This window comes from Bubalus bubalis, chromosome 8 (genome assembly GCF_019923935.1).
Source record: "Bubalus bubalis isolate 160015118507 breed Murrah chromosome 8, NDDB_SH_1, whole genome shotgun sequence".
Classification (NCBI taxonomy): Eukaryota; Metazoa; Chordata; class Mammalia; order Artiodactyla; family Bovidae; genus Bubalus; species Bubalus bubalis.
This window is the reverse complement of record NC_059164.1, coordinates 105,224,451-105,251,392: the sequence shown is the minus strand read 5'-3', so window position 1 is coordinate 105,251,392 and position 26,942 is coordinate 105,224,451. Positions and strand designations below refer to the sequence as shown.

The 26,942-nt window shown below is 49.2% G+C and overlaps 1 pseudogene and 4 gene segments (V, D, J or C); all 5 read right to left on the bottom strand.

Moving 5' to 3' along the window:
- Positions 1 to 10,565: 10,565 nt before the first annotated feature.
- Positions 10,566 to 11,171, bottom strand: LOC123466036. The segment is given in 2 exon segments: positions 10,566 to 10,960; positions 11,076 to 11,171. Coding segments are annotated over 2 exon segments (444 nt in total).
- A 2,961-nt stretch (positions 11,172 to 14,132) lies between these two features.
- Positions 14,133 to 14,777, bottom strand: LOC123466035. The segment is given in 2 exon segments: positions 14,133 to 14,473; positions 14,561 to 14,777. Coding segments are annotated over 2 exon segments (390 nt in total).
- A 2,872-nt stretch (positions 14,778 to 17,649) lies between these two features.
- LOC123466034 lies at positions 17,650 to 18,407 on the bottom strand. The segment is given in 2 exon segments: positions 17,650 to 18,128; positions 18,215 to 18,407. Coding segments are annotated over 2 exon segments (528 nt in total).
- Positions 18,408 to 20,680: 2,273 nt separating this feature from the next.
- LOC123466033 lies at positions 20,681 to 22,380 on the bottom strand (annotated as a pseudogene).
- A 587-nt stretch (positions 22,381 to 22,967) lies between these two features.
- LOC123466080 lies at positions 22,968 to 24,115 on the bottom strand. The segment is given in 2 exon segments: positions 22,968 to 23,546; positions 23,662 to 24,115. Coding segments are annotated over 2 exon segments (444 nt in total).
- Positions 24,116 to 26,942: the final 2,827 nt, after the last annotated feature.

The following is a 26,942-nucleotide window of genomic DNA, read 5'->3' as shown; positions in this document are numbered from 1 at the left end:
GTCCTCCCCAGGTGCCTCTCAAGCCCTCCCCAAACATCATGCTTACCGTGGAGACACAGTGCCTCCAAGCGGCCAAAGGTCCAGGGCCTCATGGATGAGCAGCATCTGTTTAAAGCAAGGGTACAAAAATCCCACACTCTGCACACACACACACACACACACACACACACACACAAACACCCATATCTGTTCTACTGCCTTCCTAGCCTGGCTGATTAGGGTTGATTTTCAAATCCACTGTTAGCCTCTAGAGGTAGAATCCTGTATGATCTGACCGTATTACTAAGAAGGAAATAATTGCTTCACCAGTACAATGATGGTAGTTAGCTAAAGATGGAAATATATGATCATAAAATAAATGCTCAAAGGATCTCAAGTGAATCTGCCTGCAAACATGTCTTCATAACTACTTCTGGTTAATCAGAGGCATATATGTTGAAATTTCCTATTTAAATTAAGCATTATCAAATTCCATGTATACTTTTTATAAAGAAGTTTTATAAATGTGGACTCAATTATTTCTGCACTTATAAAATCATGATATAATGGGGTGATGCAGGATATATTTTGACTTTGAGAAGATTTTGATGAGGGTGCCAGGTGGTGCCAACCTGGCCTAGGTTGGTGAGATGCTAAGGATGTTGGGGGGCGGGGGGTGCGTGTCGAGAACACACAAAGGCAATCTGTCCTCCTTCAAATGGACTCACGTGTGTTTGGGGATGATATGTAATTAACTAAAGTTTGTTTCTTTTTCATGAGTCCATACATGTTGCTTAAAACAGACCGCATGGAGAGGCCTTTTTAAAATCCTTCCTGTGACTTGGGAATGGACCTGACCCAGATGAGGGAGGAGCTTGTGGCTGCAATAGAGAGGGTCAGGGAGCTGATGCAGGGAGGTGGGGAGAGGAATGTCCTGCCCGCATGGGAAAGGTGGACAAGAGCAGAGACCATGTGAGACCCATGCTAGGGGAGAATGTTCCAGAAAGACAGAAATGAGCTGCCTGAGGTGAGACAAGAGTGTCTAGATGTATCTAATTTACCAACAACCTTCCTCCTAGGTCTCAACTCAGGTGATGACAAGGAGTCTGACCTGGAGAAGCTTCTTCCTGGTTCACATGGAGGATGAAGAGGAAATACAGAGATGAATGGAGGACACATGGCCTTGAGGCCTGGGAGTAAGGCTCAGGCCAACCTAGTCCACACACCCAGGGTCACATTGCAGGCACATGGTCTACAAAGCCCTGAGGCTCCTGGTGCTAGGAGCCTGCACGGGGCCCTCATCAGTCTTCTTGCACAGACAGGAGGTGGCCGTGCAGCGCTGTGGAGTAACTGCTGGCGCAGAAGTACACAGATGTCTGGGAGCGGTTGGCAGACTCCAGCGTGAGAGAGAAGTTCTCTTTCCTTGATCTGGAGACGCTGTAGCCCTCAGGCACTTCTCCTTTCTCCGTGGTGGGAGGCCCAGCTGAGTAATGGATCAGCCTCAGCCCGTGTCCTTGGTCTTGTCGGTACCAGTACATGCGGTCATTTCCCAGATCCTGAGTACATCTCAGTGTCATGCTCAGTCCTCTCCTCACGACCTGGAATCTGGGGTCCTGAGTGACACCAGCATGGACCGCCCCTGTGGAGAAGGAGGACCGATGCTGCAGTCACAGCGGACAGGCTTAGTGCTGGCACCCCCAAGGGGACCCTGCCCCCCAGGACTCACCTGCCTGCAGGAGACAGAAGACCACACAGCCCAGGAGGCAGGAGCTCATGGCGGGGGTGGGGCAGGCGGAGGGCCCTCTGGTCTGAGTGTGGATGAGAGGGGAGAGGGGCTCTCCAGGGAGTCCTTCTGAGATGTCACTGTCCCTGCCAGGCCTCGGAGCCAACCTGTCACTCTGGGGCCACGCCCCTTCCCCCAAGAATCAAATCAGAAATGAACCTGAGAGATAAGTTCACAACCTGGACACCCATCCAGATCAATGGACACAAGCCTCACACGTTGCTGTAACCTTTCTGTATGTGTTAAAGATTTTTTTCCGTAAATGTTAAAGTGATTAAACGATTTGTATGTTCTAGTCCAGAGATAAATCTTCATTAACGTGTGTATTACTTGTATTTATCTACATATTTCTAGAGTTTTGAACCCTGGGGAATCCTTCTGGCGTCCTGCTGCCCTTTATGATATGTGTCCCAACAATACTTCAAGAGGAGAAGGCAATGGCACCCCAATCCAGTACTCTTGCCTGGCAAATCCCAGAGACGGGGGAGCCTGGTGGGCTGCCGTCTATGGGGTCATACAGAGTTGGACACGACAGAAGCGACTTAGCAGCAGCAGCAGCAGCAGCAGCACTTCAAGGTTCCATTTCCGCAACATTGACCACAGTCCTGAGACTGTCCCTCCACCTACCATGTTTCTCCAGGTTTCTGCTCCCAACCTCATCTCAGGCTCATCAACATTTGAGGAATTCTTTGGTCTGCTTCTAATCAATTCACTGACAGACGGTCCACCAGTCAAACGCAGGTACAGCTCCCTCATGTTCACAGCAGCCCGTGATTCCCGTGTTGGGGAGAGGGAGCAAGCAGAGCCCCCTCAGGCCTGTGACTAACCTTTCTGGGTGGAGAGAATTGGGTGCCCAGCACAGGATGACATTTTGGCGCAAAGAAATACTGATGCAGGAGGGACATGGAGGGAGGTGCTGATGTCAGGGTGATGAAAAATGCTCAGTTTTTATTTGAGACATTCCTCCCAGGGGAATACCTCCTTGTGAAGTGTGGCTGCCATTCACTGAGTAACAGTTCATATCACAGAGCCCCGAACTGTATCTTGTTACACATAACACAACATGTATATGTAATTTGCTTGTACAGAGATAGTTCCATGAGCAAAGGGACCACTGATGTTGAGAACACACTTGCGCCAGGATGCTAGCTCTAACACTTATGAGGTATGAGATCTGGGCAACTCACGACCCCTCAGATACACAAACAGTTAAAATAATACTTATTTTGATGACTTTAGTGAGCATTAAAACATACCAAGAAGTGAATGTCTGGGAAAGTCTCTCACTCCACCAGAGACTGGGCTTGGCAGGCTGGCAGCTGACACATGGGCACCACTTCCTGAGCTGGGGCAGGAGTGTTTTTGTCCCAGAGGCACCTGATCATGCAGGGCTGTGTCTTGGTTGCTGGCACAGAGATACACGGCTGAGTCTGTCAGCTCCAAGGGGGTCAGGCTCAGCTCAAAGCCAGCATCACTGAACTGTTTTCCTGAGAATCGATCTGATATGTTTCCTTTTTGATACATTTCCCCATCATAATACTGAACAAGGAACTGGGGGCTCTGGCCCCAGGCCTGTTGGTACCAGTACACAGAGAGGTGTCCAGACTCAGGGGAATATCTCAGCGTCACTTGCTGTTTTCTTGATTTCATCAGGTACTTGGGGGTCTGGGTGACCCCAGAATCCACCAGGCCTGTTGGGGAGGAGACAGAAGGAAGCTGAGGGCAGAGCACAGGGAAGCCTCCTGCTGCAGCCCTCATCGCCAGGCTTCTATCTCAGAGAGGCAAAGACATCTCAGAAGCTCCCACACTGTGTCCAGGACTCACCTGCTCTCAGGAGGCAGAGAGTCACACAGCAGAGGAGCCTGGAGCCCATGGCAGCATCAGGAACCCAGGACTACTTCTGGCTGGGGGCGGGGCTCCTGGGGTGAGGGGGTAATGCTGACCCTCCTGCTTCCCTGACTGGAGCATTTGCCTATGACGTCACTGCTCTGTGCCTCTGCAGGCTGCCCTTGTCCCACTGGATCCCTTGGCAGGACCCAGTGCTGGCTCCTCTATGCCTTTTCCTGTCCCGCACAGCCCTTCAGCAAAGGGTGGGTGTGAGGTGAGCACTGTCCCCATCTCCCCATATGCCCATAACATGCCTTTTTCTTCTCTTCCTGTCCCTGCCAGACACTCATCACACAGCCCTCACCAACCACATTAATCCAGTCACCCTCCACTCCCCATGCTGCTCCAGGAGAGGATCCCCTGGGCATATCTGGAGGCTCCAGGTATGTCCCCATTCCCCTGGGCAGTGAGGAGTCTGTGCTGACTCCATGTGTCCCTGGACCACTCAGGGAGCTCAAACCTGCTCCCTAATGCAGGCATGTAGCCAAGGTTCCCCTAAGCTGCCCTCTCCAGGGTGACTCTCAACCCCTCCAGCACACCCTGCTTACCATGGGCCCACAGTGCCTCCTAGAGGCCAATGGTTTCATGGATCTGTGCCTTCCATCTAAAACAAGAATACAAATTCCGCGCACTCCACACTTTCAACTCCTACTCGCACACACACACACACACACACATACATACACCCCTTATCTGCTGACTTCCCAGCGTGGATGAATTAGCCTGGATCTTCAAGTCTAGTCTTAGCCCGTGGAAGTAAAAGACTGTATGATCAGATATTTCTACTAAGAAGGAAATAATTGCTGCACCACTACAGTGAAAGTAGTTAGCTAAAATGGAGTACTTCGGGCAATAGAAACAAGCGCTCTCATGATCTCAAATGGTGGAAACCTGGTCCAGGTTAATTGAGATGCTAAAAAAGAGGGGCAAGAAGGGAGAACACACACACCCAGCCTGTCTCTGCTCCTGCTAATGCACCCCAAGGGATTTTGGCTGGTTTCCAATTAACTGAGGTTGTTTTCTCTTTGATGACCCCAAGAACTTGCTCAAACATGACTGCTTACGCTTGGTTACAAAGTTCCCTGTGTCATGTGAAAGGACATGACCCAGATGGGGGCAGAGCAGTGTGTCTGGACAGAGAGGGCAGGGGAGCTGAGGCCAAGGCAGTAAAGGAGGAACAACCCACACCTCTAGTGGGAAAGAGCAGGGAGCACTTGAGAGCTAGGCTTCAGGAGAAACTTCCAGAGAGACAGCAATGAGGTGCTGGGAGAGACAAGAGGGTCTAGATATATCTGATTTACTAATATTCTTCACTCTGGAGGTCTTAAGCTGATGAGGAAGAGTCAGAACTAGTCAGAACTGGAAGCAGTCTGAACTGCATACAGGGAGGATGCAGAGGAAAGACAGAGACTGATGCTGAACACGTGTCTCTTAGTCCCTGGGGTCAGATCCAGGCCTGTCCAGGTCACACATCCAGGGTCACAGCTCTGGCACAGGGTCCCCAGAGCTGAGGCTCCCAGTGCTAGGAGCCTGCTCGTGGGCCTCCTGTCTTTTTGCACAGAAGCAGGTGGCCATGCAGAACCATGGAGTAACTGCTGGCACAGAAGTATGCAGATGTCTTGGAGCGGTTGGCAGACTCCAGCGTGAGAGGGAAGTTCTCTGTGTTTGATCAGGAGACGCTGTAGCCCTCCAGCACATCTCTTGGCTCGCTAGTGGACACACCAGCTGAATACTGGATTGGTCCGTGTCCTGGGTCTTGTCAGTACCAGTACATACAGTTATGACCCAGATCCTGAGTACATGTCAGTGTTGCGCTCTGTCCTGTCCTCACGACCTGGAATCTGGGGTCCTGAGAGACACCAGCATGGGCCACCCCTGTGGAGAAGGAGGACCGATGCTGCAGTCACAGCGGACAGGCTTAGTGCTGGCACCCTGAAGGGGACCCTGTCCCCAGGACTCACCTGCCTGCAGGAGACAGAAGACCACACAGCCCAGGAGGCAGGGGCTCATGGCGGGGGCGGGGCAGGCGGAGGGCCCTCTGGTGTGTGTGTGAATGAGAGGGGATAGGGGCTCTCCAGGGACTCTTTCTGAGACGTCACTGCCCCTGCCAGGCCCCAGAGAAAACCTGTCACTCAGGCGGGCACCCCCCTTCCCCCAGAGGCTCAAATCAGAAATGAACCTGAGTGAACTGCTCACATGTGACCGACCTAGACAGCATATTAAAAAGCAGACACATTACTTTGCCAACAAAGGTCCGTGTAGTGAAAGCTATGGTTTTTCCAGTGGTCATGTATGGATGTGAGAGTTGGACCATAAAGAAAGATGAGTGCCGAAGAATTGATGCTTTTGAACTGTGGTGTTGGAGAAGACTCTTGAGAGTCCCTTGGACTACAAGGAGATCCAAGCAGTCCATCCTAAAGAAATCAGTCCTGAATACTCTTTGGAAAGACTGATGCTGAACCTGAAGCTCCAATACTTCAGCCACCTGATGGGGAAAACTGACTCATTTGAAAAGACTCAGATGCTGGGCAAGATTGTAGGTGGGAGGAGAAGGGGACAACAGAGGATGAGATGGTTGGATGGCATCACCGACTCGATGGAAACATGTTTGAGTAAACTCTGGGAGTTGGTGATGGACAGGAAAGCCTGTCCCGCTGCAGTGAATGGGGTCGCAAAGTGTCAGACACGACTGTGGGACTGAACTGAACTGAACAGCTCACAACAGGGAGACCCATCCCGCTCAATGAAAACAAGCCTTATATTTGTTGTAAACTTTCCATAAAACTGTTCACAACTTTATGTATACTTTATTCCAGAACTAGCTGTTCATTATCACATATATTCAGTTTATTGATCTGCAGTTTATTATTTCTGTAGTTTTGAATCTCAGGGAAAGTCCTCAGGGCTTCCTGCTGCCCTTTATGACTCACGTGTCCCAAATAATCCCTCATGTTTCTATTTTGTTTAATTGACAACAGTCCAGTTCATGTCCTTCCACCCACAGTGATTATAGATCTGGTTCCCTAACCTTAGGGCAGGCTCATCGACACTTGAGGAATCCTTGGGCTCTTTCTTATTAATTCACCAACTGACAGGGTGCCTGTCACACGCAGGCTCAGTGCCTTCATGTCCACCTGAGCACGTGCTTCTCGTCGGGTCTGAGGGGTGGGGGAGCAGCAAGCCGAACCGCCTCAGGCCTGTGACCCAGCTTTCTTTCAGGAGAGAAGCTGGTTGCCCAGCACCACGGATGACCTGTTGGCACAACGGAGTACAAACGTGGGAGGGATGTCAAGAGAGATGGCTGACCCCAGGGTAAAGGAAAAATGCTCCAGTTTTACGTGAGACATCCATTGCATGGAGAACTTCCTTGTGAAGTGGGGAAGCAATTCAGTAACAGATATCCTAGAGGCCCAGACTGCATCACATGCACAAACCTCACATTTAGAAGGATCCTGTTCTGGCTGCCATGCTCTGCTGCTGTGATTTTCAAATTCTCAATCATTTCTGAACCTGAATATCATGCACCTGGTCATGAGTGGGTGACCGTGGTGACCTCCTGATGAGCTGGTTTCCATGGAACCCGATCGCACGTCTGGGGTCTGGGTGACTAACCGTTCCTGGGGCCTCAGAGACAAAAACACAGAAGCTAAGGTCAGAAGCAACAAATGAGCTCGATGTTGTAGCCACAAAAACAAGCCTTCAATTGGAGCCTGGCAAGTCCATGGGATCCATTCCTGTGCTCAGAATGTCTCTGGTCCAAGAGACAGTGGAACCACAGTGCAGGAGACTAGTGCCCAGGCCAGGCCACTACAGAAAGGGGGACTTTTCAATTCAAGTCCTGTGACTTGGACGCTGGACTCAAATCAAAGGCAAGCCTTCTCCCTGACATGAAGTTATCTCTCACCAAAATCACTGCTGCTGGTTGCCTGCTCAGTCCCAGCACCAGTGTGTGAGCAGGATGCCTTGCTGTGTGCATGTCACAAGGGACCTCAAAGGAATTTCCTAGGAGATGAGGACTTCCTGTCAAAATAGCATCATAAAATCATTTCAGACGATGGGTGCACGAGAAAAGAAATTTATGAACGTGAATAAATACTTTAAAAAAAAAAAAAACAAAAAAACCTGTAGCATCAGGGAAGACCTTTGGATGGTCATTTTCCGAACCATCCATCTCCAGATAGGATAGTCCCTGATATGGGTATGGTGCTCACAGGCTTTCAAGAACTTCTTCAACCATAATACTTTCCAGGAGCAATTTCGTAAATATCTAGCTCTGGGCTAAAGAAGACTTTAAAACAAAATGACAGCAACAGAAATCATACGGTTGTCAGGGAAGGAGACAGGCCTGGGAATGGGGCCTCAGAGGATTTTTGGTGATGAAATGTTCTCAGCCTTTATAGGTGAACGTTCCGTGGGCGCACACACATGGATTGATTGGAACCATTCATCTGTTCACTGTGCAGTGTGTAACGTTACTGTACACATAGCGGACCCCTTGGACCACACGATTTTGAACTTCATGGGTCCACTTTTGTGTGGAATTTTTAATAGATACTAACTACAGACCTTGTTGTTCATCTGGTAAAGAATCTGCCTGCAATGGGAGAGACCTGGGTTGGATCCCTGGGTTGGGAAGATCCTCTGGAGAAGGGAAAGGCTACCCACTCCAGTATTCTGGCCTGGAGAATTTCATGGCCTGTATAGGGGTTGCAAAGAGTCAGACAGGACTGAGTGAGTTTCACTTTCACTTTTCACAGTACCACACAACTGTGGCTGGTTGAATCTGTGGATGTGACATCGTAAACAGGGTTGACTGAACTTTAAACAAATTTTACAGCAGGGGTAAGGCTGGTTCAGGGGCCCCAAACTTCACATTATTCAAATGTTAACTATAATTCATATGCCAATAAAGTTGATGTAAAAACGCCTGAGGGTAAGTTACATGCTCTGTTTATCTCATGTATGGAACCAGTAAGCATAATTACTTTCTTTCCTGTGACATCTGAAGACCTCAAATATAGGCTTTGAAGTCACAATGTGTCCATATCTACTTTCACACCTAAGAAGCACTAGAGGAGGCTGTCACAGGTTAGCAAAGGGAGTGAAGAAATCCAGAGTCCTGTCACCTGCCAGGGACTTCATGCTTACAAAATTCTTGTGCAGCCCTGGAAGGTGATGTCCTGACTAGTACAATAAGTCAACTTGACTTTGCCTTGGATATTTAGCTTTATTTTTTGGCTGCTCCAAAGAGGGATATTTTTTGGCTCAGACAGTAAAGTGTCTGCCTGCAATGTGGGAGACCCGGGTTCCATCCCTGGGTTGGGAAGATGCCCTGCAGAAGGAAATGGCAAACCGCTCCAGAACTCTTGCCTAGAAAATTCCACGGATGGAGGAGCCTTGTGGGCTACAGTCCATTGGGTCACAAAGAGTCGGACACGACTGAGCGACTTCACTTTCAAAATGTGAATAGGTATATTTTAATAATAGATTAGATTAATATTTTATTTCATAAACAGATGACCCTCCATAATGTAGGTGGGCTTCCTGAAACCAGGTGAAGGGATGAATAGATGAAAACACTGACCCTCCCCCAAGTAAGAGATAATTGTCAGCGGATGGCCTTCACACTGGACCATTAGTTCTTCTGCTTTTGGACTTAAACATCAGCTCCCCCTCAGTCTCTAGTAGCACCAGACCCGCTTGCAGCTTTTGGACTTACCAATCTTCACAACTATGTGAGCCGATTGCTTTAAAACATGTATGTGAGTATGTGTATGTGTGTGTTTGTGTATTATTTATTCTATGTGGGGGACAGTTTTAAGGGGGCAAAGACCACAAGTAATGAGAACAGGTGCTTGAGTCCAACTCCAGCAACCAGGGATTCAACCTGAAGAGATGGACAGTGTCGGCAAATGAGACAGCTTCTCATTTTTCTTGGGCTACCTGTTTATTCCAAGTTTAAGATTCTCTTTTATACTTTTACAAAAACATTAGGCCAGAGGTTTGACATTTTCAGTTCCCCCTCTCCCAGATTTATTATCTCCATAAATCATTGTTGCTCTTCAAACAGAGTTCCTGCTTCAGTGATTCTCTGGGAATCAGCCTTGTCATCTATTATCTACCTCTTCTAATGTGTCCTATAGTTAATTTGTGATTACATTGTAAATCATGCTACATTCCTCAGTTTACTACTTATCTTCCTAAATCCTGTTTGCCCCTAACATCCTGAGCTCACTATCTCTTAAGAAGGCTTCTAGCTATAGTGTCTCTAAAAATTCCTAACTTCTATAAGCTATAGTAAAATATGCTAACTTTACAACATTCCTTAAATCTTTAACTTCTAACTATTTTAATTATTTCTAAGCCCTAAATTCAGTAAACTCCTTTGCCATAAACATTCTCCTCACAAATAGGCTTCAGATATCAATCCCTCCCATGGCCTCAAGCTATGGCCTATGTGCTCATCCTGGAATACTCTTTTGTAAAAGTCCTTGAACAAATGTCAATGATTAACTTTATGAATTATTTTCTGAGCACAGCTGCAGAAGGCATTGTGCCTTTGCATGCTCCTCTCAAGAACAATAAGCACCTTAATATTCCTTTTGAGTCAACTCAGTTGAGGAGAGAAAAAGACAAATCAGAATTACAAGGTCTAACTCCTTCATCCCGGGATCCCTGCCTGTGGAATGAGGAGAGGGGGCTGGGGACCGTGCCTCCATTTTGTCAGTAATGCCTAACACGGCTTCCGGCAGACAGGCTTGAATCAAATTCCTTGCTCTGAAAGTAATGACATATAAGATGTGGACAAGTCAGTTCCCGTCAGATGTATAAATAGGTAAAATAATATTTACCTAGAATGATGTTTGGGAGCGTTAAAACACAGCAGAGGAAGAACATCTGGGAGAGTCTATCTGATCTATCTAGGCCTGACAGGCAGGCAGTCACCCTCACAGCCACTTCCTGAGCTGGGGCAGGAGTGTTTTTGTCCCAGAGGCACCTGATCATGCAGGGCTGTGTCTTGGCTGCTGGCACAAAGATACACGGCTGAGTCCATCAGCTCCAAGGAGCTCAAGTTCAGCTCAGAGTGAAAGTCACTAAACTGTTTTCCTGAGAATCGATCCGGGAGCTGTGCTTCTCCCCGCACTTCCTTCCTGTAATACTGAACGAGGAACACAGGGCCCTGGCCCAGGGCCTGTTGGTACCAGTACACAGAGAGGTGTCCAGAGACAGGGGAGCATCCCAGGGTCCCATGCTGTCCTCTTGCTTTAATCAGGTATCTCGGGGTTTGGGTGACTCCAGAATCCACAAGGCCTGTTGGGGAAGAAGACTGGGGCTGAGAAAGAACACAGGAGAGAATCTGATGGTGCCTTGGATTCAGGCAGAGTCAGGCCAGGAACACGGATTTCCCACTGTGCCAAGGACCAACCTGCTGCCAGGAGACACAGAGCCACACAGCAGACGGGGCTGCAGCCCATGGCAGGAGGGCCAGAGCTGGGCAGGCGTCTCCTTGCTCAGAGCTCTGCTTCTCTGAGAGCTGGGGTTGTGGGCCTCCTTTTCTGACTGGAGGTGAGGCAGTGACATCACTGCTCTGATGTCACTGCCTCTGCTGGTTCCCAGGAATCTGATCTCTCATTCCAGGTCGCTGATCCAGGAACCCTGCTCTATCCTACAAAGTTTCTTAGATGATGTGTGCGCTGGATGGCTGGTCTCAGGGAGGCTGCGTTTATGCCCGATGCCCTTCCCCATGTCTCCTTCGCTTTTTTCCTCAGGTAGGTGTTTCTCTTTCCTACCACCTCCCAGCTCCATACCCTTCACTTTTGCTGCAACCTCAGAGGCTCCCTCAGCACTACATAGTTGAAGTTCATGGCTCCCAGCTGGGACAGCAAGCCTGCAAATTAGTGCCTATCCTAGTAAGGCTTCTAGAGATAAAAACACCAAATAAAGCTTTCCTTAAGCCTCCTGGTCCCAGGCACTAGCTCTGTCTGCTTGTTCTGCACAAGAAACTTGTGGAGTTTCTCAGCTGTACAGCGTCCCCATGTGCTCTATGCATGGAAACCAAGATTGTCTGTCCAGATTTAATAGTCATGGGATGTGTTCATACTAGAAAATATTTCACTGTATGCCGATTGAACTGTGTTTTTGCTTGTTGTGTTTTTCTAAAGAACACACACACAATTAGAAGCACAAACACACACACCAGCCTGCCATAGCTGATTCATGATTTTGTATTTCAAGAGAAAAGAAATGTGCTCATGCAGGAAATATTTAATACTTTGACTTTTAGAAGATTGTGATGAGGGAGATGCTACAAATTTGGGTTAGTTTTTGTCGGTGGTGGTGTTGTTCAGTTGCTAACTCGAGTCCAACTCATTCAAACCCATGCATTGCAGCATTCCAGGCTCCCCTGTTCTTCACTATCTCCCAGAGTTTGCTCAAATTCATGTCTGTTGAGTCAGTGATGCTATCTAACCACCTCGTTCTCTGCCACCCCCTTCTCCTCTTGCTTTCAGTCTTTCCCAGCATCAGGGTCTAGGCTATTTAGATGGTAAAGACAGGCAATGGTGGAGAATACAAACACACACAGCATGTCTCAGGGATGACTAAGGAATTTTGGATGATTAATAATTAACTGAGGTTGCATTCTCTTTGAAGACCCCAGAGGACCTACTCAAACACTCCCAGTTAGGGATCATTACAAGGTTCCCTGGGTGATGGGCAAGGACATGACCCAGATGAGGACGAGCAGCAGGGCTGAAGTAGAGAAGTGCCGGGAGCCAGCGTGAGGAACTCTGCCCGTGGCAAAGGTCCTGAGGAAGGAGGCTCAGCTTACACAAAGGCGGGATCGAGCCTCAGGAGTGCCCCTGGAAATTCTCGAGCATCTACCCTCAAAACCAGAGTCTGCCTACTTTACTGCTTTGTGCTCTCACCTACACCTCTGACTTTACGGGGGGCTGTCCCCCAAAACCTCTCTCTGAAAAAGAGTTAACTTATAGCTCCAGTTAATAAAGTTCCTGGGTGTGACAAGAGTGTTTCAACCTACAAACTCCTCTGAAAGTCCTCTAGCCTGCCTGAACAGGTTCTTCCGGCCACATGTGATTGTTCACAGCCTCCCAACCGTGAGAGGCATGAGATGTTCTAAACTGTCTAAATACAGATTCCTTTGAGCAGTTAAAAGATTAATTAGAAATTGTATTGGTGAAGGGTTTTTCACTTGTTGGGCCAATGTTTGCTGCTAAGTTTCCATATCCCTTACCTACTGTGTCCCTGGGAGTGTATTGATTAATATAATTGGTGTATAGGAATGTAAGTAGTAACTTTAATGTTTGTAACCTTGGACCCTTGAGTTAATTCTTTTCTTGTTATAGCCCACCACACCTTTGCCCTATAGGAATGCAATTTTATCTAATGCTTTCGGAAGGTGGCACCTGACATTAGAATAATCACCTTTAGAGAAAAATAAGTTTTCTGAAGAAAGGGTCATAAAATGTTAACAGGCCTCCTGGCCAGAAGATAATGTAAATCACCTAAACTTTTGCATATGATAAGTTTGCAGGAAGAAAGCCTGGCTTCGATTAGGATCAAGGACTGCTGTTCTTGCATGACTCTACCCCTTCCCCCATTATCCTCTATGCACAACTTAAGGTATAAAAACTACTTTGGAAAATAAAGTGTGGGCCTTGTTCACTGAAACATGGTCTCCCCATGTCGTTCTTTCTCTCACCTTCTGGCTGAATTCCCATCTGGAGCGTGGAGGCTCGTCAAGCCTACTAATTTTGCCTGGGCTTCTAAGATCTGACTGGGGAGGCCTTAGTGTCTCCTCTCCTTTGGGAGAACGGAAGGACGCCTGCGGCCTATGTAGGTGACGCAAATTCCATATCTTGGAATTTTATTAGCTTTCCACATTAACCAAGTTATTCAGCCCCTTTTCTCCACTGAATTTTCTCACTGAGCTATCCTTATTTAACCACTCTTTATATCTTTAATTCTATTGTATCCTGATCACTGAAGCTGTCTCCCCTTCGAATTCCCTGGATCCACCGGGGCTGGACCCCGGCAGAGAAGGGTGGAAACAAGGGCCAGAAAGGTGGGAGAGAAAGGCCCACATCTGGGGAAGTTGGACAAGAGCAAAATGATGCACTGGCCAGCCTTGGGGAGAACCTTCCATAGTAACAGGAATGTGGTGCCCGGGGAGAGACAAGAGGGTCTAGATGTATCTCATTTCCCAACAACCTTCCTCCTGGAGGCCTCATGTTCAGACTGATGACTAGGAGTCAGAGCTGGGTAGCCTCTTTAGGCTCACGTGGCAGCTAGAGTGAAAAGACAGAGAGTGAGGGTGGACACATGTCCACGAGGCCCTGTTGTCAGGTCCGTGCCAGGAAGATCAAACATCGCTGGCTATGCTGCCAGTATGTGTCTGTGGGCTCTGAGACTCCAGGTGCTAGGAGCCTGCAAGGGGCTCCCCAGGTTCCAGGCTGTGGGGCCCTCATCTGCTTTTTGGCACAGAAAGGAGGTGGCCGTGCAGCACCGTGGAGTAACTGCTGGCACAGAAGTACACAGATGTCTGGGAGTGGTTGGCAGACTTCAGCGTGAGAGGGAAGTTCTCTGTGCTTGGTCTGGAGACGCTGTAGCCCTCGGGTATGTCTCCTTTCTCCGTGGCGGGTGCAGCAACTGAGTAATGGATCAGCCTCAGCCCATGTTCTCGGTCTTGTCGGTACCAGTACATGCAGTCATGACCCAGATCCTGAGTACATGTCAGTGTAGCCTTCTGTCCTCTCCTCACGACCTGGAAACTGGGGTCCTGAGTGACACCAGCATGGACCGCCCCTGTGGAGAAGGAGGACCGATGCTAGAGTCACAGTGGACAGGCTTAGTGCTGGCACCCCGAAGGGGACCCTGCCCCCCAGGACTCACCTGCCTGCAGGAGACAGAAGACCACACAGCCCAGGAGGCAGGGGCTCATGGTGGGGCCAGGGACAGGGCAGGCGGAGGCCCCTCTGGTCTGAGTGTGGATGAGAGGGGAGAGGGGCTCTCCAGGGAGTCCTTCTGAGATGTCACTGTCCCTGCCAGGCCCCAGGCAAAACCTGTCATCAGGGGCCACGCCTCTTCCCCCAGAGGCTCAAATCAGAAACGAACCTAAGTGAACAGTTCACAACATGGAGACACATCCAGATCAATGGACTTGAGCCTTATGAGTGTTGTGTCCTTTCTATAAACAGTTTACAACTTTAAGTGTGCTGTATTCCAGAGATAATTCTTCATTCCCAAGTATGTGAAGTTACAGGCAGATTTCCAACTTCAGGGTTGGGGAGATACTCTGTGCTCCTAAACAGCACATTGTTCAAGAGTCAGCTACAATCCATGCATCAATAAAGTTGATTTTAACATGCCTGAGGAGGGTTGTATGTTTCATGCTCTGGCTAATTTCGTGCACTAAATCAACAGGCAGAAATATTTTCACCCCTGTGATTTCTAAAGGCCTCAGCTGGAGGCAAATGTGTCCATCTCCATCTTTGCACCTAAGAAATGGTGGAAGAGGCTGTCAGAGATTAGCAAAGGGACTCAGGAAATCCAGTGTCCTGTTATGTGCCAGGGACTTCATGCTTACTAAATTTCTAGGCAAGCGTGGAACTTGTTGGGATGACTAATTTAATGTGTCACCTTGACTAGGCCACAGTATTTAGTTCAACATTGTTCTGAATGTCCCCATGAGGATGCCTTGGTGAGAGATAAATATGTGAAAAGCTATCAATAGATTTTAAAATCAGATTAGATGAACATCTTTATTGGTAAGGCAGATGAACTTCCATAATGTAGTAGGTCTCAACCAATTAGATGAAGAAACGAATAGAACAAAAACCCTAAACCTCTCCTGGGTGGGAGAGAATTATCCAGCTGATGGCCTTCACTAGACTATCACTTCTTCCTGCCTAACAGCCTTTGAACTTAAACATCAGCTCTTCTTAGGTCTCTAATAACATGAGCACAGCTTCTAGACCTTAGATTTATCACTATTAACAACTATGTGTGTCAAATACTTTAAAAGATATATATATATATATATATATATATATATATATATCTGTATATATATGCTTGTTTGTTTTATGGGAGAATCATACAATGGGGGTGAGGACCACAGTGACAAGGACAGATGAGAGTCTGATTCCCTGTTCTGATATTTATGAAGTATGAGATCTGAGCAAGCCACTCCCCCTCAGATGTGTAAAGAGTTAAAATAATACTTATCTTGTATGATCTTTGGGAGCATTAAAACATATCAAGACATGAATGTCTGGGAAAGGCTGTCTGCTCTCCCAGGATTAGGCCTGGCTGGCTGGCAGTTGATACCCTGACACCACTTTCTGAGCTGGGGCAGGATGATTTTGTTGCAGAGGCACCTGATCATGCAGGGCTGTGTCTTGGCTGCTGGCACAGAGATGCACGGCTGAGTCTTTCAGCTCCAAGGAGCTCAAGCTCAGTTCAGAGGTAGAGTCACTGAAATATTGACCTGAGAATCGCCCTGATAGGTTTGCTTCTCCTCTCACATTCTGTTGAAATACTGAACAAGGAACTGGGGGCTCTGGCCCAGGGCCTGTTGGTACCAGTACACAGAGAGGTGTCCAGAGTCAGGGGAACATCTCAGCGTCACTTGCTGCTTTCTTGATTTGATCAGGTATTCGGGGTCTGGGTGATTTCAGGATCCACCAGGCCTGCTGGGAAGAGACAAGGAAGCTGAGGGCAGAGCACAGGGAAGCCTCCTGCTGCAGCCCTCGTCGCCAGGCTTCTATCGCAGGGACGCAAAGAAGTCTCAGAAGCTCCCACACTGTGTCCAGGACTCACCTGCTCCCAGAAGGAAGAGGTCACACAGCAGAGGAGCCTGGAGCCCATGGCAGCATCAGGAACCCAAGACAGCTGCTGGCTGGAGGCGGGGCTCCTGGGTGAGTGTGGTGGAGTGCTGACCCTCCTGCTTCCCTGATTGGAGCATTTGCCTATGACCTCACTGCTCTGTGCCTCTGCAGGCTGCCCTGTCCACTGGGCCCCTTGCCAGGACCAAAGGTGAGCTCTCTATACCCTTCCTGCCCTTAACAGCCCCTGAGCAAGGGGTGGGTGTGAAGGGTGCCCCATCCCCATGTCCCCAGTGCCCACAGCATACCTTGTTGTCCTCTGCCTGCCCCTGCCTGACACGCAGCCGGGCACTAACCTGGCTGGCAATCACCAGGCAATCAACTGACAATCACCCAGCCCTCACCAGCCACCCCAACCCCTTCTCCTCCACTTCCCTTGCAGCTCCTGGAGACCATCTCCTGGGCACATCCTGAGGATCCAGGCACATTCCCACTTTCCTGGGCAGCGAGGAGTCTGTACTGGTTCCAAGTGTCCTGGAACCTCAGGAACTCAGGGAACTCAAACCTGCGTTCTCATTCAGGCAGGTAGCCAAGGTTCCTTAAAGCTGCCCTCCCCAGGGTGACTCTCCACCCCTCCCAGGACCCCCTGCTTACTGTGGGCCCACAGCGCCTCCTAGTGGCCAATGGTCCACAGTCTCATGGATCTGTGCCTTCTGTCTAAAGCAAGAATATAAATACCCCACACCCTGAACACACACACACACACACACACACACACACACACACACACTTGTTCTACTGTCTTCCCAAGCTGGCTGACTTAAGATTGATCTGCAAATTCCCTCTTAGCTTCTGGAGGTAATAGCCTGTAGAAACAACATTTCCATTAAGAAGAAAATAATTGCACTGACAGTAGTAAGCTCAGGTGGAATCACACAGACCCTCAGTACAGACACTCCGCTGAGCTCAGGGGAGCACAGCCTGGGACACTGCATTCCTTAGACCCCACTGATTAATCAGATCCAGATATTTTTAGATTTTCTATATAAATTATTACTAATTCTAGGTAATGGAGTTATATACAGAGATTTTATATATATTAACTCATTTAGTTTTAAAGTTATAAAACTTTGAAATAAAAAAACCAACCATCCACTACATTTGACGTCGATGTAGCTGGGCGTGATATGAGACTGCACACTCAGTGTTACACTGCAGGCATGTGGCCCTGGCTTCCAAGTTTCCACGTGTGAGAAGCCTGCAAGGGGCTCTCCTCCTTCCAGGCTGCAGGGCGTCCCTTATCTTTTTGCACAGAGAGGAGGTGGCCGTGCAGCGCCGTGGATAACCACAGGTGCAGAAGTACACAGATGTCTGGGAGCGGTGGGCAGACTCCAGCCTGAGAGGGAAGTTCTCTGTGCTTGGTCTGGAGACGCTGTAGCCCTCGGGCACGGCTCCTTTCTCCGTGGTGTGAGGGATAACTGAGTAATGGATCAGTCTCAGCCCATGTCCTGGGTCTTGTCGGTACCAGTACATATAGCTGAAGCTCAGATCCTGAGTACATGTCAGTGTCGCACTCTGTCCTGTCTTCACGACCTGGAATCTGGGGTCCTGAGTGACCCCAGCATGGACCGCCCCTGTGGAGAAGGACGACCCATGCTGCAGTCACAGTGGACCTGCTTAGTGCTGGCACCCCGAAGGGGACCCTGCCCCCAGGACTCACCTGCCTGCAGGAGACAGAAAACCACACAGCCCAGGAGGCAGGGGCTCATGACCGGGGCAGGGCAGGCGGAGGGCCCTCTGGTCTGAGTGTGGATGAGAGGGGAAAGGGGCTCTCCAGGGAGTCCTTCTGAAATGTCACTCTCCCTGCCAGGCCCCAGAGCCAACCTATCACTCAGGGGGCCACGCCCCTTCCCCCAGATGCTCAAATCATAAGTGAACCTGAGAGATAAGTTCACAGCCCAGAGCCCCATCCAAATCAATGGACATAAGCTGTACAAGTTGATGTAACTCTTCTGTAAAACTGATTAAATTTTGTGTGTGTTCTAGCCCAGAGATAATTCACATTGATACATGTATTACTTCTATTTATCTGCATATATCTGTAGTTTAAATCTTGTGGAAATCCTTCTGGCTTCCTGTTTCCCTGTTTAAATTATGCGTCCCAATAGGACTTCAAGGTTCCATTTCTACATAACTGACCACAGTCCTGAGATTGTTCCTCCACCTACCATGTTTCTCCAGGTCTCTGCTCCCAAACTCACTGCAGGCTCATCAACATTTGAGAAATCTGTTTGGTCTATTTCTGATCGAGTCACTGACAGACGATCCGCCAGCCAAATGTGGGTACAGCTTCTTCATGTTCCCAGGAGGCCCTGCTTCCCATGTCGGTGCAGGGGAGGGAGCAAGCAGAGCCCCCTCAAGACTGTGACCCACCTCTCTTGGTGGAGAGAAGCTGGGTGCCCAGCACAGGGTGATGTATTGGCACAAAGGAATTCAGATGTAGGAGGGACATGGAGGGAGGTGCAGATGTCAGGGCAAATGAAAAATGTTCTGTTTTTATTTTAGACATTCCTCCCATGGGAATATCTCAGAAGCTCCCAAGGTGTCCAGGCCTCACCTGCTCCCAGGAGGCAGAGAGTCACACAGCAGAGGAGCCTGGATCCCATGGCAGCATCAGGAACCCAGGACCACTGCTGGCTGGGGGCGGGGCTCCTGGGGTGAGGGGGTAAGTGTTGACCCTCCTTCTTCCCTGATTGGAGCATTTGCCTATGATGTCACTGCTCTGTGTCTCTGCAGGCTGCCCTTGTCCCCTGGACACCTTGGCAGGACCCAGGGCTGGCTCCTCTATGCCCTTCCTTGTCCTGCACAACCCCTCAGCAAACGCTGGGTGTGAGGTGAGCACTGTCCCCATGTCCCATATGCCCATCACATGGCTTTTTCTTCTCTTCCTGTTGCTGCCTGACACTCATGACCCAGCCCTCACCAGCCACACTGATCCCTCACCCTCCCCTTCCCATGCTGCTCCAGGAGACGGCACACTGGACACATCCTGAGGCTCGAGGAACGTCCCCACTCCACTGGGCAGTGAGGAGTCTGTGCTGGGTCCATGTGTGTGGACCACTCAAGGAACTCAAACCTGCTCCCTGATGCAGGCATGTAGTCAAGGTTCCCCTAAGCTGCCCTCTCCAGGGTGACTCTCAACCCCTCCCAGCACACCATGCTTACCATGGGCCCACAGTGCCTGCTAGAGGCCAATGGTCTCATGAATCTGTGCCTTCCATCTAAAACAAGAATACAAATTCCCCACATTCCACACTTGCAACCCCTACACACACACACACAGACATACACACACACACCCTTCATATGCTGCCTTCCCAGCATGGCTGAATTACGGTTGATCTTCAAATCTAGTCTTAGCCTGTGGAGGTAAAACACTGTATGATCAGACATTTCTACTAAGAAGGCAATAATTCCTGCACCACTCCAATGACAATAGTTAGTTGAAATGGAGTAATGCTGCTGCTGCTGCTGCTAAGTCGCTTCAATTGTGTCCTACTCTGTGTGACACCATAGACGGCAGCCCATCAGGCTCCTCCGTCCTTGCCATTCTCCAGGCAAGAGTACCAGAGTGGGTTGCCAGTGCCTTCTCCGAAAATGGAGTCATACAAACAATAAAAATAAGCGCTCCATGACTGCAAATGAAGCCATTCTGGACGCCTGTATTCCAGACCTGCTTTTGATTAAGCAGATCCATACATTTCCAGATTTCATATTTAAATTTAGCATTACCCAATTCCAGCAGGTGCTTTTTATGAAGAGGTTTTATGTGTATTAACCTATTTATTTCCTATGAACTTGTAAAATCTTGATATAATAAGACACCATGAAGGAAATATATTGACTTTGAGAAGATTTCTCTGAAGGAAATGGTAGAAACCTGGGCCAGGATAATTGAGATGCTAAGAAAGAGGGACAGGAAGGGAGAACACACACACCCAGCCTGTCTCTCCTCCTGGGAATGGACTCCCAAGGGACTTTGGCTGCTTTCCAATTAACTGAGGTTGTTTTCTCTTTGATGACCCCAAGAGCTTGCTCAAACATGACCTCTTACACGTGGTTACAAAGTTCCCTGTATCATGGGAAGGGATATGACCCAGATGAGGGCAGAGTTGTATGTCTGGAGCAGAGAGGGCCGGGGAGCTGAGGCCAAGACAGTAAAGGAGGAACGACCCACCCCTCTGGTGGGCAAGAGCAGGGATCACTTGAGAGCTAGGCTGTGGGAGAAAGTTCCAGACAGACAGCAATGAGGTATGGCAGAGACACAAGAGGGTCTAGATATATCTTATTTACTAATATTCTTCCCTTCTGGAGGTCTTAAGCTGATGAGGAAGAGTCAGAACTAGTCAGAACTGGATGCAGTCCGAACTGCATCCAGGGAGGATGCAAAGGAAAGACAGAGACTGATGGTGGACATGTGTCCCCGAGTCTCTGGAGTCAGATCCAGGCCTGTCCAGGTCACACATCCAGGGTCACAGTGCTGGCACGTGGTCCCCAGGGCTCTGGGGCTCCCAGTGCTAGGAGCCTGCACGTGGGACCCTGTCTTTTTGCACAGAGAGCAGGTGGCCATGCAGCGCCTTGGAGTAACTGCTGGCACAGAAGTACACGGATGTCTGGGAGTGGTTGGCGGACTCCAGTGTGAGAGGAAAGTTCTTTTTTTTCTTGATCTGGAGACACTGTACCCGTCGGGCACGTCTCCTTTCTCTGTGCTGGGAGGGATAACTGAGTAATGGATCAGCCTCAGCCCGTGTCCCGGGTCTTGTCGGTACCAGTACACGTAGTTTTGACCCAGATCCTGAGTACATGTCAGTGTCGCGCTCTGTCCTGACCCCACGACCTGGAATCTGGGGTCCTGAGTGACCCCAGCATGGACCGCCCCTGTGGAGGAGGAGGACCGATGCTGCAGTCACAGCGGACAGGCTTAGTGCTGGCACCCCGAAGGGGCCCCTGCCCCTAGGACTCACCTGCCTGCAGGGGACAGAAGACCACACAGCCCAGGAGGCAGGGGCTTATGCCAGGGGCGGGGCAGGCGGAGGGTGCTCTGGGCTGAGTGTGGATTAGAGGGAGAAGGCTCTCCAGGGAGTCCTTCTGAGATGTCACTGTCCCTACCAGGCCCCAGTTCCAACCTGTCACTCAGGGGGCTACGCCCCTTCCCCCAGAGGCTCAAATCAGAAATGAACCTAAGTGAACAGTCCACATATGACCTACCTAGGCAGCGTATGAAAAAGCAGAGACATTACTTTACCAACAAAAGTCCGTCTAGTCAAAGCTATGGTTTCTCCAGTAGTCATGTATGGATGTGAGAGTTGGACTATACAAAGAATTGATGCTTTTGAATTGTGATGCTTGAGAAGACTCCTGAGAGTCACTTGGACTGTTAGGAGATCCAAGCAGTCCATCCTAAAGGAAATCACTCCTGAATATTCATTGCAAGGGCTGATGCTGAAGCTCAAACTCCAACATTTTGGCCACCTGATGGGAAGAACTGATGCATTTGAAAAGACCCTGATGCTGGGCAGGATTCAAGGCAGGAGGAGAAGGGGATGACAGAGGATGAGATGTTTGGATGGCATCACCATCTCAATGGATATGCCTTTGGGTAAACCCAGGGAGTTGGTGATGGACAGGGAGGCTGGAGTGCTGGGGTCCAGGGGGTCGCACAGAGTCAGAGCTGACTGACTGTCAACTTGACTCTGCCGTGGATATTTAGCTTTATTTTTCTGGATGCTCCTAAGGGGGTGTTTTTGGAAAAGTTAACATGTGAATAGGTATATTTTAATAAAAGATTAGATTAACATTTTATTTCTTAAGCAGATGACCCTCCATAATGTCGGTGGGCTTCATGAAACCAAGTAAAGAGATGAATAGATGAAAATGCTGATCCTCCCCCAAGTAAGAGATAATTGTCAGTGGATGGCCTTCACACTGGACCATTAGTTCTTCTGCTTTTGAACTTAAACATCAGCTCCCCCTCAGTCTCTAGTAGCACCAGACCCACTTGCAGCTTTTAGTCTTACCAGCCTTAACAACTGTGTGAGCCAATTGCTTTTAAACTTATGTGTATACGAATGTGTGTGTGTGTGTGTGTGTGTGTGTGTATGTATTATTTATTCTTTGTGGGAGACAGTTTTATGGGGGCAAAGACCAGAAGTGATGAGGACAGACTTGAGTCAAATTCCTTGCTCTATAAGTAATGACATACAAGATCTGGGCAATTCAGTTCCCCTCATGTATAAACAGGTAAAATAATACTACCTAGGATGATGTTCAGAGAAGGCAATGGCACCCCACTCCAGTACTCTTGCCTGGAAAATCCCATGGATGGAGGAGCCTGGTAGGCTGCAGTCCATGGGGTCGCCAGAGTTGGACACGACTGAGCAACTTCACTTTCACTTTTCACTTTCATGCATTGGAGAAGGAAATGGCAACCCACTCCAGTGTTCTTGCCTGGAGAATCCCAGGAACGGGGGAGCCTGGTGGGCTGCTGTCTATGGGGTCGCACAGAGTCGGACACGACTGAAGTGACTTAGCAGCAGGATGATCTTTGAAAGCATTAAAACACAGCAGAGGAAGAACGTCTGGGAGAGTCTTTCGGATCTATCGAGGCCTGACAGGCAGGCAGTCACCCTCACAGCCACTTCCTGAGCTGGGGCAGGAGTGTTTCTGTCCCAGAGGCACCTGATCATGCAGGGCTGTGTCTTGGCTGCTGGCACAGAGATACACGGCTGAGTCTGTCAGCTCCAAGGAGCTCAAGTTCAGCTCAGAGTGAAACTCACTAAACTGTTTTCCTGAGAATCGATCCCGGAGCTGTGCTTCTCCGCTCACTTCCTGCCTGTAATACTCAACGAGGAACTCGGGGCCCTGGCCCAGGGCCTGTTGGTACCAGTACACGGAGAGGTGTCCAGAGACAGGGGAGCAGCCCAGGGTCCCTCGCTGTCCTCTTGCTTTAATCAGGTATCTCGGGGTTTGGGTGACTCCAGAATCCACAAAGCCTGTGGGGGAAGAAGACTGGGGCTGAGAAAGAATGCAGGAGAAAACCAGATGGTGCCTTGGATTCAGGCAGAGTCAGACCAGGAACACAGATTCCTGCCTGTGCCAAGGACCCACCTGCTGCCAGGAGACGAAGAGCCACACAGCAGACGGAGTTGTAGCTCATGGCAGGAGGGCCAGAGCTGGGAGGCGTATCCTTGCTCAGAGCTCTGCTTCTCTGAGAGCTGGGGTTCTGGGCCTCCTTCCTCTGATCGGAGGTGAGGCAGTGACGTCACTGCTCTGATGTCACTGCCCCTACTGGTTCCCAGGAATCTGACCTCTCATTCCAGGTCAACTGATCCAGGAACCCTGCTCTGTCCTGCAAAGTCTCTTAGATGATGTGTGAGCTGGACTGCTGGTCTAGGTGGGGCTGGCTTTATGCCCGACGCCCTTCCCCATGGCTCCTTCGCTTTTCTCTTCAGGCAGGTGTTGCTCTTTCCTACCACCTCCCAGCTCCATACCCTTCACTTTTGCTGCAACCTCAGGTCTCCCTCAGCACTGCATGTAAGAACTTCATGGCTCCCAGCTGGGACAGCAAGCCTGCAAATTAGTGCCTGCACCTGTAAGGTTTCTAGAGCTAAGAGCACCAAATGAAGCTTTCTCTTAAGCCTCCTGGTCCCAGGCACTAGCTCTGTCTGCTTGCTCTTCCCCAGAAACTTCTGGTGTATGGCAGTTCCATAGCATTCCCATGTGGTCTATGCATAGAAACGAAGATTGTCTGCCCAGATTTAATAGTCATGGGATGTGTTCATATTAGAAAATATTTCACTGTTTGTCGAAAGAACTGTGTCTTTGCTTGCTTTGTTTTTCTAAAGAACACACACACATTTAGAAGCACAAACACACAAACCAGCCTGCCATAGCTGATTTATACTTTTGTATTTCAAGAGAAAAGATATGTGTTCATGCAGGAAATATTTAATACTTGACTTTTAGAAGATTTTGATGACAGAGATGCTACAAACTTGGGTTAGTTTTTGTTGGTGGTGTAGTGATTCAGTTGCTAATTCCCTTCCAACTCATTGAAACCCCATGCATTGCAACGTACCAAGCTCCCTTGTTCTTCACTATCTCCCACAGTTTGCTCAAATTCATGTCTGTTAGTCGGTGATGCTATCTAACCACCTCGTTCTCTGCCACCCCCTTCTCCTCTTGCTTTCAGTCTTTCCAGCATCAGGGTCTAGGCTATTTAGATGCTAAAGACAGGCAATGGTGGAGAATACAAACACACACAGCATGTCTCTCCTCCTCAGGGACGACCAAGGAATTTTGGATGATTAATAATTAACTGAGGTTGCATTCTCTTTGAGGACCCCAGAGGACCTACTCAAACATGCCCACTTAGGGATCATTATAAGGTTCCCTGGGTGATGGGCAAGGACATGACCCAGTTGAAGGAGGAGCAGCAATGCTGAAGTTCAGAAGGGTGGGAATGAGGGCCAGGAAGGTGGGAGAGAAAGGCCCACGTCTGGGGAAGATGGACAAGAGCAAAGACGATGCACGGGCCAGCCTCGGGGAGAACCTTCCACAGCAACAGGCATGTGGTGCCCGGGGAGAGACAAGAGGGTCTAGATGTACCTGATTTCCCAACAACCTTCCCTCCTGGAGGCCTCGTGTTCAGACTGATGACTAGCAGTCAGAGCTGGGTAGCATCTTTAGTCTCACGTGGCAGCTAGAGTGAAAAGACAGAGAGGGTGGACACATGTCCACGAGGCCCTGTTCTCAGGTCCATGCCAGGAAGATCAAACATCGCTGGCTATGCTGCCAGTATGTGTCTGTGGGCTCCGAGTCTCCAGGTGCTAGGAGCCTGCAAGGGGCTCCCCAGGTTCCAGGCTGCGGGGCCCTCATCTGCTTTTTGGCACAGAAAGGAGGTGGCTGTGCAGCACCGTGGAGTAACTGCTGGCACAGAAGTACACAGATGTCTGGGAGCGGTTGGCAGACTCCAGCGTGAGAGGGAAGTCATTTTTGCTTGGTCTGGAGACGCTGTAACCCTCAGGCACATCTCCCTTCTCCATGATGGGAGGGCCATGTGAGTAATGGATCAGCCTCAGCCCGTGTCCCAGGTCTTGTCGGTACCAGTACATAGAGTTATGACCCAGATCCTGAGTACATTTCAGTGTCACGCTCTGTCCTCTCCTTATGACCTGGAAACTGGGGTCCTGAGAGACACCAGCATGGACCACCCCTGTGGAGAAGGAGGACCGATGCTGCAGTCACAGCGGACAGGCTTAGTGCTGGCACCCCGAAGAGGCCCCTGTCCCCAGGACTCACCTGCCTGCAGGAGACAAAAGACCACACAGCCCAGGAGGCAGGGGCTCATGGTGGGGGCGGGGCAGGCGGAGGGCCCTCTGGTCTGCATGTGGATGAGAAGGGAGAGGGGTTCTCCAGAGAGTCCTTCTGAGATGTCACTGTCCCTGCCAGGCCCCAGAGCCGACCTGTCACTCAGGGGCCACACCTCTTCCCCCAGAGGCTGAAATCAGAAATGAACCTGAGTGAAGAGTCCAAAACACAGAGACCCATCCAGATCAATGGACTTGAGGCTAATGCGTTGTTGCATCCTTTCCATAAACAGTTTACAACTTTAAGTCTGTTGTATTCCAGAGATAATTTTTCATTCCTAAGATGTGAAGTTATATGCAGATTTCAAACTTCAGGTTTGTGGGGTTCTCCGTGCTCCTAAACAGCATATTGTTGAAGAGTCAGCTACAATCCATGCATCAGTAAAGTTGATTTTAACATGCCTGATAAAGGTTGTATGTTACATGCTCTGGTTAATTTCCTGCACTAAATCAACAGGCAGAAATATTTTCACCCCTGTAATTTCTAACGTCCTCAGCTGGAGGCAAAATGTGTCCAGCTCTATCTTTGCACCTAAGAAATGGTGGAAGAGGCTGTCAGAGATTAGCAAGGGGACTCAGGAAATCCAGCGTCCTGTTATGTGCGAGGGACTTCATGCTTACTAAATTCCTAGGCAAGCCTGGAAGTTGTTGGGTGACTAATTTAATGTGTCACCTTGACTAGGCCACAGATACTTAGATCAACATTGTTCTGAATGTCCCTGTGAGGATGTCTTGGTGAGAGATAAATATGTGAAAAGTTATCAATAGATTTTAAAATCAGATTAGATGAACATCTTTATTGGTAAGGCAGATGAACTTCCATAATGTAGTAGGTCTCATGCAAAGAGATGAAGAACTGAACAGAACAAAAACCCTAAACCTCTCCTGGGTAGGAGAGAATTATCCAGCTGATGGCCTTCACTAGACTATCACTTCTTCCTACCTAACAGCCTTTGAACTTAAACATCAGCTCTTCTTAGGTCTCTAATAACATAAGCCCAGCTTCTAGACCTTAGACGT